Raw genomic sequence first — 16,630 nt, 5'->3', positions numbered from 1 at the left:
CGAATAAGGAGGCTTTGTACTGAACGTTACCTTAGATGCCCAGAGTAATAGAACATCCTCTGTATTACTTTATGTGGTTAAACCACCTGATTTTAGGGGTAGCTAGAAGAGATTTTCTCCCTATTGATGACTTGATTTTGGACTTGTGTCCTAAAAATGTGTGTTCCAAGCAGGGAGGCAACGACTTAAGTCGGTGTCCCGCTATCCGCAAATGTCCCCGGTAAATAAAGTTCGGTGACAGTTTTATTGGACCCATCATCTGACAAAACAACTTCACTTTAACTTTTTTAAGAAATTGGCTAAGAGAACTAAGATTGTTTTTTTGTGTAATTTTTTCTTTTTCGGCTTTTTCTTTTTCGATTTGTGCCCCAAATAATTTTTTTTTGAATCCATTTTTATTTAACTAACTAAAAATATTAACTTAACTGTATATTAATAATAGTACTGAGTACTTAACAAATATAATTTTATATTAATTGAATGCTATTAGATTCTTTAACTGCAGAGTACAACTTACAAACTACATATTCTGTATTATAATCACATGAAATAATACTAAATCTAAAGAACTCTAAACTAAATTTTTAAGTAAAATGTTTATTTTAAATATTATGTTTTTATGGGAAGTACACACATATTAGAGTATTATGACGAATTTAAACCACATTAAAAACAATGAATTTTTTATTTTAGTAGTTTACATAATACCAGCAAAAAAACTCATTCTGGCGCCCCCCAAACAGCGGCGCCCGCCTGCAATGCATCCCTTGCAGGGCCGTTATCGCCGGCCCTGTCTTTTTGTATCAGCTTTACATAGTATATTAGAAGTTAATTGCGCAATAAATAGGAATTGGCAAAATTTGCAGTTACGTCGTTTTTCTTCCGTACCGGACTGAATATGTGCTTGCTATTACTTTTATTATTATAATTTATCCTAGGTGGCACAGCAGTCGGTCCCCCTCTACTTAACTTTTTTTTTGTTTAGATTCTGGCCTTAGTTTAGAACCTTTAGCCACGTAATTACATATAAAATTATTATTCGTTCATAAGCACAAAATTGTCCAGTATACACTTAAAAATAAAGAATAATAAAAAATAAAGCTTACAAATAACAATGTCTACTTACTATGTTAATAAATACAACTATGCTAATTTTTTTTTCTTCACTACGGTAGGAACTAAATCCGATTGATCCTCTCGGAGATTCTCTACTTAACTTATTCTTACAGTTGTGCTACCTATTTGGCCACGTGCAGTAGTATTAAAAATTGTGAAAAGTATTTTGAGTTTTATAGATAATACTATTGAGAGTCTTGTGGGTAAAATTTATATTTTTGTGATTAGATAAGTATTTTGTGTTTTTGCAAGAGCGCTGCATGAGTGGTGGTTATTTTATTTGTAAGAAATCTCTGGGGAAAATTATTTGTCAGTGGGAAAGTCGAGACATCTTTACTCATTGTTGTCTGGAAACCCTAAGATACAAACGATTCACTAAAACAGTGACAAAAAATGCATTTAATCTCTTCTCACTTCCTCCAACACAAGATGCAGCCCGTTTCCACAGACTCCGAGTGTACCACCAGATTCAGTCGTGGCTTGGTAAACATTGTGATCCAGAAAATTGGGGCCGGAAAAAGCATGGAAAATTTTGGATAACAATCCAAACTTCCAAGCCTCCAGTACCCCCGAGCTTATGAAATTCATCTTTAGCAGATGCAATGGAAACTAGAAGTGCATGTGGTTGCCGAAAATCAGACCTCAAATGTTCAGCAGTGTGCCTCCATTGTGGTGGTGAAAGTTGCAGCAACATCGTGGACATATCAACATTAATTATTGAAGAAAATGAATTGGTAGATGAATTACCGACAATGACGCCAACTCTAACTCTCGTTATACCACAACAATTCACCTCGGATACTGATTCAGATCTTGACTCGCAGTCTGGATCATCGAAAAAAAATGAAAGAATAATAACTATGATAGATCTTTTTCAACATATAATAATACATAATTGGGGATACCACACAAAAAACGCGCCTCCAGACTCTACCTCATAGGTGGCCGGGAAAAGGGTCAAAAATAGCTTAATAATAGCATAGGAATGTTAAAATCATAATAAATAAATATATAGATAGAAAAGTAAGCCCAAGGTTTTGTTTTTATTGTATTCCAAGGAGAATTCGAGACTCTGGTCAAGTTTGGAGCGCTGTAAAACCTAGATACATAAATAAAATTAACAGAGGCGGCTCTAGCCCATGTAGCGCCCGTGTGCAGTCGATGCCCTGGCGCCCTTTGGTAGACGCGCAGTCAAAATGGAATAGTTGAATAGGTACCTACCTAGTACTTGTACATAGGGTATTAGGTACTCTTATAATGTAAACAAAAATCCAGATGCAAATAGTGCAATATTAAATGATGTCGGGAGCCAATAGATATTCACAGCGTCAGAACAAAATCTGTTAAAATCCCAAATCTGATTTAATTAAATCAGATTTGGGATATATATTTATCTTTATTTGATTTTATTTAATATTTAATTAAAAATGAATTTTTTATCTATGACGTAAGGTTGAAAATTGGTTGAGGTTGTTAAAATGATGAACTACATACTACGCATTTTCAGTATGACTTAAAACACCAACAACAAATTGCTAAAAAGGATAATTTTTGAGGAGCTGTGACTCCGCTGAAAGTCGCAATAATTGTAGTAGTCTTCTTCTTAGGGTGCCTGTCCGTTCCGAACGTTGGTGATCATTCTGGCTATGATGACTTTGTTGGTTGCTATACGGAATAGTTGTGTTGAGGTCTTTCTATACCATGCTCTCAGGTTAGCAATCCAGGATATTCTTCTTCGTCCTGGGGCCCTTTTTCCTTCAATTTTACCTTTTAAAATGCATTGGAGTATCTCGTATCTGCCTCGATTTCTCATTATATGTCCCAAGTACTGCAGCTTACGGGCCTTCACGATATTGACTAAATCTGCGGTTGTGTTCATCCTCCGTACTACTTCTTCATTGGTGAATTTGTCTGTGTCCATGGTATCTTCAGGATCCTTTTGTACAACCATAGCTCGCAAGCCTGAAGTTTCGATAGAGTTTCTGCCTTCAATGTCCACGTTTCAACTCCGTATAGACGCACTGAGTACGCATAACATTTAAGGAGCATTATTTTTGTTTTTGGGTGAGGTCATGGCTCTTGAACACAGAGCTCATAGTCAAGAATGCACTTTTTTCCTTTCCGGTGCGACATCTAATCTCTTGAGTATTGTCCCATGACTCATTGATTATAGTTCTAAAGTAGTTGTATTGTGAGACACGTTCAATTCTCATTTGTTTCATACAGATTTGCTCCAGTTATGTTTTGCTTGCTGATGATCATTAGCTTGGATTTGCTGGTTTTTATATCTAGTCCATATTATTATGTTCTACTTGTTTCCGTTATTTTGTTCATTAAGTTTTGCAGTTCTATGGTATTGGAAAACACTCTTGTATCATCTGCATACCGCAGGTTACTCAGCTTGATTCCATTTTTATTGAGATGCCTTCATCAGTATCTTTTAGAGTTTAGAGCCTCTTCAAAAATGTGCTTTGAGTACAGATTGAACATCAGCGGTGAAATTATGCATCCCTGTCTCACTCCCCTTAAGATTTTGACCTGATCTGTATATTCTCCATCTATTCGAAACACTGCTGATTGATTCCAATACAGGTTAGCTATTATTTTCAGGTCTCTTCCGTCAATCCCTGTCCTCTTCAGCACTTCCATCATTTGTTCATGCCTGAATCTATCGAAAGCCTTCTTGTAGTCAATCACGCATGCAAAAACATCAGCTGACGTCTCTACATTTCTTAAATAACAACTGCACGCTAAATAAAGCCTCCCTCGTACCAACAGCGTTCACAAATCCAAACTGATTGTGCGCAATTTGTTCTTCGCATCTTCGGCAAATTGTGGTAGTAATAAAAGAAAATCTTCCTTGTAAATAATTTTAATCAAATGAAAAGCCGCTTTGCTTTATTATATTTACATGTTAACTTAAATAAAATACTTAATCCATTCCGTCAAAGCTTATTTCGCAAAGTTATCCCGCGACACCTGTACAAACGCCTTTGAAAAGTCCCAAGCAATACGACCTTTATAGGTTCCACAACAGATTTCGGAACCATTGTCGGTATGTCTTAAAACGAATCAAAAGATCGCCGTCCGTTCGTTGGACGGACAGCCCGGCGGACGGCAATCTATAAATCGCGCTTAAGTGCCAATGTAATTTTTCATTAATCGTTTTAAAGCATATTTTATGTTGAAACAAAGTAAAGGACTCGCTCTTTGGCGATCGGCGCCCCCAACATCCCGGCGCCCGTGTGCACCGCACACCCTGCACAATAGGTAAAGCCGCCTCTGAAAATTAAACAACTTTATAGTGGAAGTTATTCGTTGAAAAATCCTCTATAAAATCGCTATGATATTATTTTATAGTAAAATGAACAGAAAAAAAAGTTATAACCTCCAAAAGAAACTTCTTACAAAATTTTCTCTTATTTTTGTTTATAACTTTTTTGTTGGTCACTTGACGATAAAAAGTGATACACATAAAATTGTAGAAAATTTAATTTGCTACATTTTATGTGTAATTAAATTTTCTGTATGGTTGCTAGTTTTTGAGATACAGCGCGAAAGTCCTTTGTACCCCTTTTTTCAAGATGGCGGCCGGGGACAAGGACGGCGACCCCAAAAACTTGAACTTAAGCTTCTACTGAACCCCCCTACACATTAAAAAAATAAAATTGATTCCTCTAAGAAATGCAACCCTAAATGTAACATTTCAATGGACTATGAGTAATACTATTTTATTATTTGTTGTGTTTAGTGTACCACCGCAAATAATGATATGTACCACCAGTGGTACATGTACCACAGATTGAGAACCGCTGTGCTAAACTATTGTTCTTATTTATTAGGTTTCTTTTTCAATCTTATCATTAATGTGTCCAACATGAATGGTGACACTTTTACATTATTTTTACGTACGTTTATTACTTTATTTGATACTTTGTGCAGCTACAATTAAATTTAATCATGATTAAAGGTGAATAAAATGAAATAACAATATTTTTTTGTATTCTTATCCGCCTATACCTATACTGCCAATATTTTCACTTATTTTTGGCATTTATATGGCCCTTCATTTAGTTTTTCTTTGGTATTATCACAGATGACCTTAACATGCGTGTTGTGGTCATCCAAGGTATCATAAACCTTCCATTCCTTTTTTTTTATTTAAATATTTGAAAACAGTGATGTCAATTTTTGTGTGAACATTAATTTTGTTCTTGTTCTTTTTTTGTATAATAAATATTTACTGATACTTAACCATTTACTGTTTTTTAATTGTTGTTTTCTTTCAGCACATTGTAGCAAACCCTGCTTAAATGGCGGTAGATGTGTGAAACCCGAAATGTGTGCTTGTCTTAAAGGATATGCGGGTCTACAGTGCGAAATACCAGTTAATACCCGTAAGTATCTGTGAATTTCTAATATGTAAAATTATCCCTAAGTTCATTGTGGTACAAACCACAAAGACTAAGTTGATTAAACAACACATACATACATTTCGTTTTATAAATAGATACGGTTTGTTAGACGAGGCAGTGAAGCAAAAAAAAGTCCAAAACCTACCAAATTTTTGCAGTTGAAAGAATCTCAATGAAACTTTTTGCACTCAATTCATAAGAGCCTTAGGAAACTTTGTGAACAAAAACGATGATGACGAAATAAGAACCAGGGTTTTTGAGGTCGCTAAACACTAATATCACATCGGCGATGGTCTCCATAAGGCACCTGGTAACGAGGATGCGCCCGTCTCCTGGAATTTTCTGGAAATTGGATACAAAATCGATGCAACTTTGTTACTCGCAGATTCTCAGGGTCGCTGAACACTAATATCATGTTGGCTATATTCTCCGAAATGTTATGTGTGGTCTATCCTATTGTATGGTTGTGAGACATGGACGTTAAAAACCACAATGCTAAACAAAATAGAAGTATTCGAATTGTGGTGCTATCGACGAATTCTAAAGATATCGTGGGTTTCGCACACTTCCAATGAAGATGTTCTTCAAATGCTGAATTCAGAACGTCTGCTCATAAGCATCATAAAGAGGAGAAAAACAGAATACTTCGGCCATATAATTAGAGGACCTAAATACCATCTGCTTCGCCTTATAATACAAGGAAAAGTGGAGGGAAAGAGATGGATTGGTCGAAAGAAACTTTCATGGCTGCGTAATATTAGACAATGGTGTGGCTGCACAGTAGAAGAATTATTTCGCGCAGCAGCCAATAGAGAGAGATTTCAAGAAATTGTAAACATGATGACGCCCAACGTCTGAATACAGACACGGCACCTAAAGAAGAAGATATTCTCCGAAACACATGGTGCCCATAATGGGTATCTTATGGAGTTTTATGGAAATTTGACACAAAATCAGTGCAAACTCATTACTCGGCTGTTTTTACAGACGCTGCGCTGATTACGAAAATCATGACGGCGACGGTCTCCAAGGCACCTGGTGCTCAGGACGGGCCATATCTCATGGAGTTATATGAAAATTCATACAAAATCAATGAAAACTCTTAACTCTTTACTCAGGGTTTTTTTGGAACGCTGATCACGAATATCATGTTGACGATACTCTCCGAGGCACTCCAAAAGCAGGACCAATTGATTTTGTATCGAATTTCCATAAGACTACTATAGACGAGTCCCCTCATCGGCACTAGATGTCTCAGAGACCAATGTCGACATAATATTTGTATACATCGATCCCAAAAACCTAAGAGTGACGAGTTTGCACTTATTTTGTATCAAATTGCGTTTGGCGTCAGGTGAGGTGGAGACCAACGTCGTCATGGTACTCGTGATCAGCGTCCCCAAAAACCCCCCGAGTAATCAGTTTTCACTGATTTTGTATCGAATATCCATAAAACTTAAGAAGAGGCCCATTATGGGTCGTTTATGAGCACATCATCGCCGTCTTGATGTTTGTTCTTGTTTAGCAATCCCAAAATCTCCCGAGTAATAATATTAAACTCATTTCCTTCAATTCTTTTCGAAGTTCCACCTTCTGGTAGATGCGTTTATGGTGGTCAAAACATGCCAGGAAACAAAAAAGGAAGCTGAAAGTCTTTGAAAGAAAAGTCGTAGGAAAGATATTTGGACCTATTAACGAAACGGAGTTTGGAGATTTAGGTACAACTATGAACTCTACCAACTGTTCAAAGAGACACCAATCTCAGAATTCGAACTTTTGAGACTTCGGTGAATTGCCGAAAAGAGCCCTAGATAGTAAAATGCAGGGCGCAAGATAAAAAGAAAGGCTACGGAAAAAGTGGGAGGATCCAGTGACAGCAGACGCAAAGATTTGCTATATGTGGGAATCTGGAGAAGATTGACGCGTTCCACCTTATTGTATGTTATTGAGCTCTTCGATCATTTTCCCATGATAAATAATTGCATTAAATATTAGTCTGTAATGTAACTTCTTCTTCTTCTTTAAATGCAATCTCCGCGACGAAGGCTAGCAATCATCATGGCTATTTTGACCTTCGAGGGAGCTGCTCTGAACAGTTATCTTGAGCTGCAACCAAACCATCCTCTCAGGTTCCTCAACCAGTAAATGCGTCTCCTTCCTACGCTTCTCCTACCCTCTATTTTTCCTTAAATTATGAGTCTCAAGATATTATATTTTTCGCCTCTCATCAAATGTCCGAGATATTGCAATTTCCTTTCTTTTATTGTGTTTTCAATTTCCGTTTCTCTGCCATTTCTCCTTAACACTTCTATCTACCCATGAAATCCCACTCTTCTAAATGTCCACATTTTAAACCCGTTAAGTCGATTTATTGCATTTTGATTTTGTTGGAATCTAATATTCAACTATAATTATTATTTTTGTTACCGTTGCTTAAATGAATATACGCAGTCTTCAAGGGCCGCCGACTTCTCAGAATCATAAAAGTTAATTCGTTACACAGATTGCTTGCGTAAAAGTGTGGGTGTCATGTTACATATGAATGTGAGAACTGTGTTATAATATTTTTGTTTAGTATTCAGTCTGTAAAAATATTTTGCAGAAGAAACATCCCTTAATGTATGTATTATTGTAATAATTCGGTTCGGTTAAAATAAAAATAGTTTATATTTTTTATTTGTACCTTTTATTATCTAATATTTCTAATAGATTTAATGTCCATGATTCTGCTCCGTAGTAAAGAACACTGGGTACATAACATTTAATTAGTCTTAGTCTGAGGGCCAATGTCAAATCTTTGCTGCATAAAATTTTTTCATTTTCACGAAGTTGGCACGTACTTTTTCAATTCTCGCTCTTATTTATACAGTAAATAGTCGTTATTTTCTGTGATTACCGTTCCCAAGTAAGTATATTTTTTTACTCTCTCAATCTGATGACCGCCTACCGTTATTATTTCATTTGTATTGTTGCTCTTGCTAATTTTCATAAATTTGGTTTTTTTATGTGAAGAGAGAGTCTGTATTCTCCACTATATCTTAGTATTTTGTTCATTGCTCTTTCTAAGTCTTCCAAGTTGTCGGCTATTATGACTGTATCGTCGGCATAGATAATGTTATTAATTAAACCATTCACTTTTATGCCGACTGTCTCGTTTACCGTTTACGTAATGTAACTATGTATTAAAATTGTAAATTCTAAAACAAGCAAAACCATAATTTATTATTGTAAATTCTATTTTTAGCTGACTGCCGAAAACATTGCTTAAATGGAGGAAAGTGTTTAAAACGGGAGACTAAAGACACATGCAGTTGTCCCAAGGGTTTTGAAGGACAACAATGTGAATTCGACATCACTAAACGTAAGTTGTGTATTATTATAAATATACTGATAATTAATCAATATAAATTATTATAATTTATGTGAAAAACAGTTAAGATTCAATTTCAATATCGATCACCACTATTCGCTTATCCGTATTTCATCCTTATGGAATCATCAGGATGAAATGCAGATCACACAAAAAATATTAAATGCATGGTTATAACCGCAAATCTAATAAGGTGTAAATTACAGCTGGAGGGTCAGATAATAGAACAAGTGATGGAGTTTAAATATCTAGGCATCACACTATCTAGCTACGGAAGGCTCGAAACAGAAGTGGAAGATCAGGCGAATAAAGCAAACAGAGCTACAGCTTGCCTGAATGAGACAATATGAAGAAATAAAAATATCGAAAAGAAGTGAAAGGCAGAATTTACAAAACAGTCATCAGACCAATACTAACATACGCGGCAGAAACACGACCTGATACAGAAAGGACAAAAAGAATGCTACAAGTAACAGAGATGAAAACACTTCGAAAAATCGATGGTAAGACGCTATGCAAGATATGTACGACGGAGATGCAAGGTGGACAACATTAACAACTGGGTGAAACACAGAAGAGTAGAATGGAACGACCACATAAGCCGAATAGAGACAAATACAAATTACGACAAATAGAGTAGTAAGGACGGCGAGAGACGGTTCCCCAATAGGAAAGGCGATCAGTGGGAAGACCAGGAAAAAGATGAAATAACAACTTAATGGAGGCACATTGAAAAACAGACAGAGTCATGTCTAAGTCATGACAAAAAGAAGAAGAAAAAGAAGAATAGAGCGAACTTACAGTTCGTTGTCTTACGGAGAGCTTACCGTAGTTCGCTCTGATGATTCCATAAGGATAAAATGAGCATAAAGTGAATGGCTCTGAGTACTACAACTACTACTACAACTGTAGTACTCGATTGAGTACTACAAATAAATTGGTTGGAATTTTTACCTAGATAGATTGGCGTGTTCTTTTTCTTCTAAAGGTGCCTATTTTCTGGAGACGTTGACGACCACATCGACCCATCTTATTCTATTCACAGCAGCTCGAAATAGATCAGTTAAGGTTAGACCAGTCCAGTTCCTAAGATTAGCCAGCCAGGATATACGTCTATGTCCAGGGCCTCCTTTGCCCTCAATCTTGCCTTGCAGAATGAACTGTAGTTGACGTAGTGTAGTTGTAATCAATTGATGTGTTATGGAATGCAATTTTTAGATTCGTCATGTCAGTTCATTTATCATTGCTTTGCAAATTATAGAAATCACAGATTTCGGCTGTTACCTAAATTGATTTCAAACATAAGAAATCTTTGGATTTCGTTCGTATTTTGATTTGATTTATTTATAGTTTAAATTTTGTAGCTTATTGTTCCAAAGGCTGTGAAAATGGTGGAATCTGTACAAAACACGAATTATGCACTTGTCCCAAGGGGTTCGAAGGCAGACGCTGCGAAATAGATATAGATGAATGCAAAGAACAGAAACCCTGTGACCAAATCTGCTACAACACTATAGGAAGTTTTACTTGCCAGTGCAAAGAAGACTTTGTGTTACAAAAGGACGGACAAACTTGTAGGAAAGAAGGTATGCATGTTGAAACATTTATTATTGACTCTTAAATTCTAAGTGGCTGATTTCATTTAGCTTTTTGATCTTCATATTTCTAAGCTTTTCCCTTTTCAGGGGTCAATGTTCCTTACTCTTCTTTGACACTCATTTCTGTTCATCGTATCTTCTTCACCTAAACCTAACCTTCCTCTCTTAAGTCCTCTATCACACAGTTTCCAACTTCTCCTTTGTGGTCCTCTACCTCTCTTTCTTTCAACTTCTAACAGCCCTGTCCTTCGTCATACATAGTGTTCATTTCTACGTCTAACGTGACTAAACTAAAACCAAATGTATTAATTATAAAGTAAGTTATCAATCGAAATAGCACATACAACGTCAATAAATATCGTTCCCATACCACCAGATTAACAACAGGTGGAATACTTTCTTTGGTTACAACCTCCCGAAATTTTCAAAAATTATAAATCATACAGGATGCCGAGGAAATTAAGATAAGAGAATTTTAAATAATTCACAACCCATCTGCTCAGCGTGGTAAAAGTTCTAACAAGAAAGATTCCTTAGTACTCAACAAAAGAGTAAATGAATTAAAATGTATATGTTACAGTTCAAGTTGATTATCCAGTTGGAGTTGACTCCAACTAGTTGGAGTCGACTCTAACGGCTGGTTTCAGTAAAAGTTGATTATAAATATAAAATGAAGATTTATATTCAACATTTACTAGTAAAAGTAGACTCCAACTAGGAAAAGTATACTCTTCCCAATGCCATTTAGTAAAAGTTGATTCTGATTCACACAAACAGCCGATTCTAGAAATTTAATGTTACTGAATATGTTCAAATTAGTCTAGCCTGTATCGTCGCCCCCGTTAGGTAAATTATTCCAGTTCGATTTTGTTTGCACAAACTTACTAAAAAAGAGGTCCTCTTCGACCAAATAACGAATCCACAGGGTGTCAGATGGTACTGTGGTCGAAAAATTGTTTAAACAATTTTTTTAAACAAACTCACAAACAAAATTTATTTAGGACAATTTTCTTTACATCATTTGGGTCATTCGGAGCAAAAGAGGTCTTTTGTGATTTTTCTGTAAAATTTTGTTGTTCTTGAGTTATACGCGATTTAAAATTGGCAAAATACGAAAATGACCATTTTCAAGGCTTAATAACTCAGTTAAAAATTATTATTATGAAAGTCCGAAAGTCACCAAATAAAATTTTAACGACCCCCCTACAAGATAGTGAAGAAATTTTTGTTATTATTTTATTACTAAGCGGTTATTTTTAATTATTAACAATGAGCGCTAGGAGCGTATTGACGCAGCTATCAATGTGAGTGCGAGTGAGATGCACCATTGCACCATTTTGACATTTAAAAATTCAAACTTCTGTCAAACCACAAAACTGTCAAAACTTTTTTTGTAATTTATAGCTCACATGTCATCACCATGACAAGTCGAAAGTTCTTCTTCTTGTGGTACTTTCTCCTTTAGTGGAGGTTAGCGACTACACTGGCAAATCTGTCTCTGTCCAATGCGGCTCTAAACAAAGATGTTGAATCAAGGCCGGTCCAGTTTCTGATATTTCTAAACCATGAAATCTGGCGCCTACCGGGACCCCGTTTTCCTTCAATCTTACCCTGGATGATCAGTTGCGTGAGGCGGTACTTTTTTTCTCATTATGTGTCCCAGGTAGCTAACTTTTCTGACTTTAATGATATTTAGCAGTTCCCTACCTGTACCTATTCTCCTCAGAACATATTCGTTGGTGGTGTGGGTTGTCCAAGGTATTTTAAAGTCTCTTCTATAAATCCAGAGTTCAAAGGCGTCCAACTTGTTCATCAGTGTTGTGTTGTGTCCAGGCCTCCGTTCCATACAAAAGTATTGACCACACATAGCAATGCAGACAATGACATCTAAGGCTGATATTAATGCGACTGTTACAAAATAAGCTTTTCATTTTGATAAACCCCTGTCGGGCTACCTCTATTCTCGCTCTTGACTTCTTGTTTTTAATCAAGTTGATTGTTAAACCAGCAACCAAGATATTTGTACTGGCTTACGTATTCAAGCTGTTGGCCAGGCCGCACATCAAAGAAACATGAAACGTAAATTACGTTTCATGGAAATAAACCACTGCTAAACAAATATACGCCCGGCTATTTATGAAACTCTCCGAAAATAAAAATGTGTTATGACCATGAATCACACTCGTTTGATTGATAGGCGGACTTTGAGATTTGTTTAGCAGTGTTTTCTTTTCATGAAACATGTTTTTCGTTTCATGTTTCATGTTTTTCGTTTCATGTTTCTTTGGTGTGCGGCTTGCCTTGGTGTTTCACATATTTATTGGAAGAGGTAAATTTTTGTTCTTTGATATTCTTATAACTTTGGTTTTCGCAGTATTGATCTTCATCCCCATTTTTCACAACTCTCAGTAACCCTATCCAACAGTATCTGCAGACTATGGTCCGGATCAGTCATTAATACTGTGTCATCTGCATAGCGGATGTTATTTACTCTCTGACCGTTTATCCTGATTCCTTCTGAAGGGTGCGATAAACAGTTCGCAAATATTACCTCAGAATAGACGTTAAAAGTATGGGTGATAGCACACAACCCTGTCTAACACCTCGTTGTATTTCAATTGGCCTTGACGTATTACCATTGGTCTTTATGATTGCTGTCTGATTCTAATAAATAGCCTCTATAATTTTAGAATCTCTTCTGTCGACTCCGATGTCATTCAATCTTTATATCAAGGTCTTGTGCTTCACCCTATCGAACGCTTTCTCAAAATCTATGAAACAGATAAAAAGGTCTGCTTGCTGATCTTTGTATCTTTGTGCCAGAGTTTGAAGACAAAATATTGCTTCTCGTGTCCCCATACCTTTCCTGAAGCCAAATTGTTCTTGACCGGTGACCTCATCACATTTTTTATAATATATTCTGTTCTGTATGATACGCAAGAAAAGCTTCAGAATGTTATTTAATAGACTTATAAGGCGGAAGTCCTGGCATAATTTGGCGTTCTTCTTTTTAGGCAGTGGTATGAAGACTGATTCAAGCCATATTTTAGGGATAGTCCCTATATTGTAAACATTATTAAATAGTCCAAGAAGAAGGTCTAAGTTTTCCTCGTTGATTAACTTCAATAGCTCAGCTGGTATTTCATCTTTTCCTACAGATTTGTTGTTTTTTAGTTGACGTACAGCATATTCCAGTTCGGACTTTAGTATTGGAAGACCTTCGTCGTTTTCGGTATTTAATGTAGGAGGTTCTCTGATGCCATAGAAGAGTTCCTTTATATAGTCTTCCCACATGTTTATTTGTTCTTCAGGGCTTGAAATCAGTTTGCCTTCTGCGTTGATTAGATTATTTTGTCCTTGTGAGTATCTCGTGCCTGTGAATTCCTTGAGTTTCTTATACAGATGGAAGTCATCATGTTTTTTATATAAGTTTTCGATTTCTTCACATTGTTCTGTTATCCATTTTTCTTTTGCAATTTTTATTTTTTGTTTAATGGTTCTATTTAATGCTTTGTACATTGCTTTGTGCTGTTTGCATTTTCTTCTTTCATCCATTAAATCCAATATTTCCTCTGTCATCCATCTTTGCTTCCGTGGTCGCTGTTGTTGGAGAACTGTATTCTCCACCCAAAATAAATTCTATTTCACCAACAACAAATTTCCGCGCCGCCTCTGTAACAACCATAAATAATTTCATTACACAGTGCCTGAAGAAAACTTCCAAGAATGTTAATCTCCGCCCTCTCTTTTACCCAAAGCACCCAACGGAAATATTTGTTAACGGGATGAAAGAGCGGGGTGCAACAGTCAGTCAACTATCAACACTCATTAAGAACGTACGCAAAAACCTCTTTTCATTTACGCTTTTTCGAAGAGAATTCTTCACGCCGCAATTAGTAAAAAGCCGGTACAAAAATGTAAATATATGTGTAGTGGCGTCTTTCACGGATAAGTTGTTAACTCAATTGTTCACATGTAAAATTCTATTTCTTGCCCTTTTCAACTTCATTACAGTCATAGCAAAATAGAAAGTGTTTTATTTACATTAACAATTCAACAGGCCAGAATTACAGCATCTTACGGTTCATTAAAAGTTCTCCTCTTAGCTATCGAAGGCTTAGCGACACATTGAACTTACTGCAAGTGCAAAACGCTGGAAAGAGACATTGGAACTACTCCAAACTCTCCATGGAGGAATGTTGAACACCGGCGTCCCTCCATTTTGTTCCTCCGAGACCGGATTTTGTTTCTAAGAGCCGAATTTGGCCCTTAGAGCCACATTTGATCCATCGACCGAACTTTTCTGGCCTAAAAACACTCAATTCAAGTTTCTATCTAATTCTATTATTTTGTTAAAAAACATTTCTGGCTAATGCCAACTCTTTCTAAAAGACATTATAAGTGTCGCGTTTTTCGGATATTCTCGTCGAATAGACAATAATTCCAAGAGACAAAGTGATTGCGTTATTTATTCTACGGACAAATAAACATTCTGTGAACAAAAACAGTGATAATAGTTTACTTCAAGAAGTGGTGTTCAAGGACTAGCTGATTCCAGGAAAAGCAGCCCACATTCAAGTACCAAGAGCCCAGGGGTGACGTACAAAATAAACTTTTCTATATATGTAAATTCAAAAAGTTAATTTTCAAAGATCTCTTGCGAAATGATACTCTAATAAAGTTAAACACTGTTTAAAGAACTATTCAGGGTTGAATTTTTGGTTTAATATTGCATGCTTGTTAAAATTCAAAAATAAATAATAATTTTATTCAAAAATAAACAAATTAAAGTTATTACAATGAGCAAAAAAGGTTTAAGTAAATTATTAAACAAAAAGCATTCAATTCTAGATTCTGTTAATAGAATTCAAACGTGGCTAGAAGCAAAACATGACTCGGAAAAAGATGTTTTCTCATTCAAAACAAGAGAAGGTCGATTACAAGACCTGTTCTCTGATTACAATAACGTACAGGATGAAATTGAATTCCTGGACGATTCTCAAAAATGTGATCGTGCCATATTTGAAGAAAATTATTTTGCGGTTCTGTCAAAAATACAAAGTTCGATTAGAGCATTGGATATTACCAATACAGGGAGCGTCGCTGCCGCTAAGCAAGTGGCCGTAAAGCTCCCGGAAATAAGCATATGCAAATATTCCGGGCAAATAGGGGACTTCGAAAGTTTTTTTGAGCTCTTTGACACACTGATAATACAAAATCAGTCCCTTTCTGACATCCAAAGGTTTCTTTATTTGAAAAGTTACCTACAGGGTGATTCTCTTAAGTTGGTGGATTCTTTGAAAGTCACAAATGAAAATTTTTCGATTGCTTTAGATATTCTAAAGAACCGCTATCAGAATAAGGTCACAATCATAAATTCTTACTTAACAGAGATTATAGACATTCCTACACTGAGAAACAGCTCACCGCAAGCCCTCAGAAATTTTCTAACTACCGTAACAAAAAATATGCAATTGCTAAAAAATTTGCAATTTTCAAGTGCAGAGCTCATTGATATAATTTTAGTTTTCCTGCTAGAAAGCAAATTAGATTTTTCAACAAGGAGACTTTTTGAAACTGAGCGAAATCATTCAGATGTACCAAAATTAGATGTGTTTCTTAAATTTCTTGAAAAAAGGTGCATTGTTCTGGAAAGCCTGGAAAATACAAATCCTAGGCAAGCCAAAAACGTAAAAGTTTCACATCATGCATCCAGTAATAACACATCAGAGGACTCAGATAAAAATAATACGTCAAATAATTTAGTTTCTGACTTTTATTGCATTTTCTGCAAAAAGCAAGGTCATAAAATTTACAAATGTCACTTTTTCAAAAACATTCAGCATGATGACAAAATAAAATTCGTGAATTCAAAAGGTCTCTGCGTAAACTGCCTAGGTAGGCATAATTCTAAAGATTGTTCATCAAAACATGTATGTACCGTTTGTAAAAGGCGCCATAATACAAATTGGCACATTGTGGCACCAAATAATAATTCGGGTAAACATAATACTTTTTCTACGACCCATAAAAATGAAAGTCCGTCCACTTCTACAAATTCAAACAATTACGAACGCGAACATTCGTCAAATTCAAACTTTCAAGGTCCTTCGTTTCAAGGGCAAGAACCG

At 35.9% G+C, this 16,630-nt stretch overlaps 2 protein-coding genes across 4 annotated transcripts in view; both read left to right on the top strand.

Annotated features, from left to right (window-relative positions):
* The window catches only part of LOC114324315 (protein LLP homolog), a 191,166-nt gene that overhangs the window by 149,515 nt on the left and 25,021 nt on the right, over positions 1 to 16,630 (top strand). The gene's annotated exons all lie outside the window — the stretch shown is intronic.
* The window catches only part of LOC114324312 (epidermal growth factor-like protein 7), a 635,750-nt gene that overhangs the window by 604,221 nt on the left and 14,899 nt on the right, over positions 1 to 16,630 (top strand). For all 3 annotated transcript variants that reach the window (XM_050661077.1, XM_050661078.1, XM_028272117.2), the window contains exons 4-6: positions 5,406 to 5,513; positions 8,776 to 8,892; positions 10,266 to 10,487. In XM_050661077.1, the coding sequence (XP_050517034.1) occupies positions 5,406 to 5,513; positions 8,776 to 8,892; positions 10,266 to 10,487 (447 nt within the window). The remainder of the gene's footprint in view (positions 1 to 5,405; positions 5,514 to 8,775; positions 8,893 to 10,265; positions 10,488 to 16,630) is intronic.

The sequence above is a fragment of the Diabrotica virgifera genome, chromosome 9 (genome assembly GCF_917563875.1).
Source record: "Diabrotica virgifera virgifera chromosome 9, PGI_DIABVI_V3a".
NCBI lineage: Eukaryota > Metazoa > Arthropoda > Insecta > Coleoptera > Chrysomelidae > Diabrotica > Diabrotica virgifera.
The sequence above is the reverse complement of the archived record's forward strand: the minus strand, read 5'-3'. Positions and strand labels throughout refer to the sequence as shown.